Raw genomic sequence first — 3,170 nt, forward strand, 5'->3', positions numbered from 1 at the left:
ATAATGTTACATTTTGGTGGGTGTCAATCTAAGAAAAGCCATTTTAATAAGTTAAAATTATTTTGAATTCTCAGAAAATTCCAAGGCAACAAGAGCCATTTTAGAAGCAAAGTACGAAACTCAAATGGAATTTCCTAGGGGGGGAGGGTGTAAAACAAAAAACCTTCCATGGGGGGAGTATGGATATTTTCTGGAACTGCACATCGCGGGTTAAATGGTCAAATTTATTTAATAAAAAAAGTTACCTCCTCCCTTAAAAACATAACTTCTGTTTCCTCTCTGCCAGTCATTCTGATCAAACCCAATCAGCGTGGTGTCTGCTCGCACATTTGCACCTGTAGATTATAACAAACAGGATTAGCTGAAAGTTAACCAGACTTTGTAATTCAATATAGTTTCATACTTTTAATATCCAGTACCAATTCATATTTTGTAACATCCAAAAACATAAATTTAAATTCTAAAAATCCCATTCTCACCACACTTGTATATTTTGTATGTATCACTTGGGCACATCCTTGACATGAATGGTACTGAGAAAAAAAGACAGAGACAATAAATAAAACAGAATAAAACATAAATAATAAATTATTATCACCCAGGGCAGGATTCTTGTTAAGATTTGTTAAGGGAGGTAATAAATTTTGCAATAACAGGTGGACGCCATTTTCTTAATATCTCCCAGGGAATGATGGGAGCGAGATGGCCACGGGAAGAATGGAAACCAAATTTGGTAGAGCTTGAAGTCAGCTCAAACCAAGAGCGATTTCTTTACAAGCAATGGATTTGAAATCAATGTGAGATTTTCTGCTGGATGTTTCAATAATTTCAAAAACATTTTTTTCACTACAGCCAGTAACATTTACTTGAATGGATGGTAGAAATAACCGGTTACCGGCTCCTAACAAGAATCCTGCCAGGGGGCTATGTCCCTATAGGACATGTAGCTATATATTAGGCATTAAAAAACAAAAACAACAAACAAATTCCAAATTCAAATTCCATTCCAACATTTCCAAATTCAAATTTGACCTGGCTTTGAATGAGTTCCTAGAACTCTTTGGTGCCCCTTGGATAAGCAAATAATTATATTACATTATATTTACAATTTATTACATTTTACATGTGCCACCCTAAAGGATACAAATTTTGAGCTGTTTTTGCATGACACTAATTTTTCAATTTGTTCTGAAACTGCATAAAAAACACCCTACCAAAACATCCCAGAAGTACCCCACTGGGAACTATGTGTAAAACTAAACAGATGGGTACAAAGCTGGAAGACCTACTCGAACTCCAAAATGTGGTCATGCAATGGACAACTTAGGACTGATTCTTTGAGAGATCCCTCCTCTCATGGCATGGAGGTGGGAGCAGCGTTTTGACACTAGCTTGAAAAGTGACCATCCTGAAGGCATGACTTAATTATCGCAGAATGATGTTATTGTATGGAGATTTGGCTATCGTAATATTTTAGGCTCAAAGGCTTGACTGTATGAATTGTCAAAATAATAAGAAAAATAAAAGACTTCTTACCCCAACTGGTGAACTCCCACTTCATTTCGACATAGAAATCAGGTGTCTGTTTCACAAGATATAAGAAAACGTTTAAAATCTTGATAGCATTCTTACGCACTGATAACAGTGATAAAAAAGTAGATTAACCGCACATGTCAGCAAAAAGGAATTTAAAAAATAATATCTTACAGCATTGAGCTCATCAAGGAGTTCAGGAATTCCAGCAAGTCTTTGGCTTCCCCTCTGAAAGTCTCGATGTTGAAGCACAAGTGACAATAGTTCAGGGTTTCCTGTGCTGACTGCTTCATGAGATACTAGAGAATTACAAACAATAAGAGGGTTATTAAAAAGAATTGAGTTCCAGTAGTTGCTAACTAAAGCATATAACAGAAAAGCTCAGATCACTTTTCCTTCCATTTGCAGCCAGCAATTCCACACAAGATTTTGATATGGGTCTTTAGTGGCCAGGGGATCTGCAAATGTTTCAAATTAGAAACTTAAAATATGGATATGGAAGAGGAGGAGAGGGGGGCCTCTAGCGCGAAAGTTTTTAAAGGAAACTATAAATCCAGTGGGTTCAAACCAAAAAACCCTCTATGAGAAGTGGGGGAGGGGTGGGGGGAATGGATATTTTCTAGAACCACACATTGATGCTCTCCAAAAACGCACTTTTGAAAATGGTCACCATGAATAAAATTTGTAAAAATTTTTTTTTGAAAATGCCCAATGTGGATAGGTGTTTATACAGACTCTTCTGCTCACCAGTCCCTGATTGGAGACATCTGCTCAACATTATTAATTAATTTTATGTTATCATTGTCTTGTGATCAGTGGCAGTCAAATGCTGGAGAGAAATACTTCCTTGTTCTTGATCCTTCTCTCCAGTGTTTGCAAATGGATGATGGAAAATCAACAAAATTATATCAACCGTGGCTTTCATACAAGTTTCCTCAGTTTAAACAAACACACAAATAAATAAACAAATAAAATGATGCATAGACATCCTTATCAGACTCAGATGAATGCACTTCAACTTCATGTTGCCTTTTCCAAAACAGTGAACATCTGATATTTCATTTAGTTTCCTTTTTGAAATTTTTGAATAAGTTTACAACTGCAAAACAGCGGATCACCGGTTAGATAATTTAATATAATGACTCCTGAGTGTAATCTGCTTGACGTCATAGGACAAAGAAACAAGAATTAATGTAAACGGCCGGCCAACCTACCATTCCAGCCTTCCTTATTGATAGCGTTAGCGTCACAACCGCCGCGGAGAAGACACTTGACACAGTCCACATACCCAAGAGTGACCGCTAGATGAAGAGGCGTCCGGCCACGGGGATCTACCAACTCTTTATTGTGCTGTAACAAAACCGCAAACAGGTGAGAACACTGTCGATTGGCTTGCATAACTTACCTGAACATTTGTCTTGCGGTTTGAAAATTTCAACCAAACGTTTCCTCGAAAACCCGGGTTAGAATACCAACCTTATTCAACGCAAGTTCTTCTTCAAGCGAGGAAGCATCTTTGTGCCAGACGTGCCAATGCAACGGGAAATCAGACAGGATTGTATCTCTGCTAATTTTGGGAGGAGAGGCGGCCAAAATGTCCTTCCCTCCACTGGCCGCCATTTTCGCGCTGTTGTCAT

At 37.8% G+C, this 3,170-nt stretch overlaps 1 protein-coding gene across 1 annotated transcript; it reads right to left on the reverse strand.

Annotated features, from left to right (window-relative positions):
- Window positions 1-245: 245 nt before the first annotated feature.
- On the reverse strand, window positions 246-3,170 carry LOC146458961 (ankyrin repeat domain-containing protein 13B-like; the record flags this gene model as incomplete). The annotated part of the gene is made up of 6 exons (XM_085090095.1): window positions 3,010-3,170; window positions 2,748-2,883; window positions 1,708-1,832; window positions 1,537-1,582; window positions 480-533; window positions 246-335 (listed from the first exon to the last, which is right to left on the reverse strand). Coding segments are annotated over exons 1-6 (595 nt in total), but the record flags the coding sequence as incomplete, so codon positions are not given.

Source organism: Pavona decussata, unplaced genomic scaffold, assembly GCF_977016875.1.
Source record: "Pavona decussata unplaced genomic scaffold, jaPavDecu1.1 SCAFFOLD_224, whole genome shotgun sequence".
Classification (NCBI taxonomy): Eukaryota; Metazoa; Cnidaria; class Anthozoa; order Scleractinia; family Agariciidae; genus Pavona; species Pavona decussata.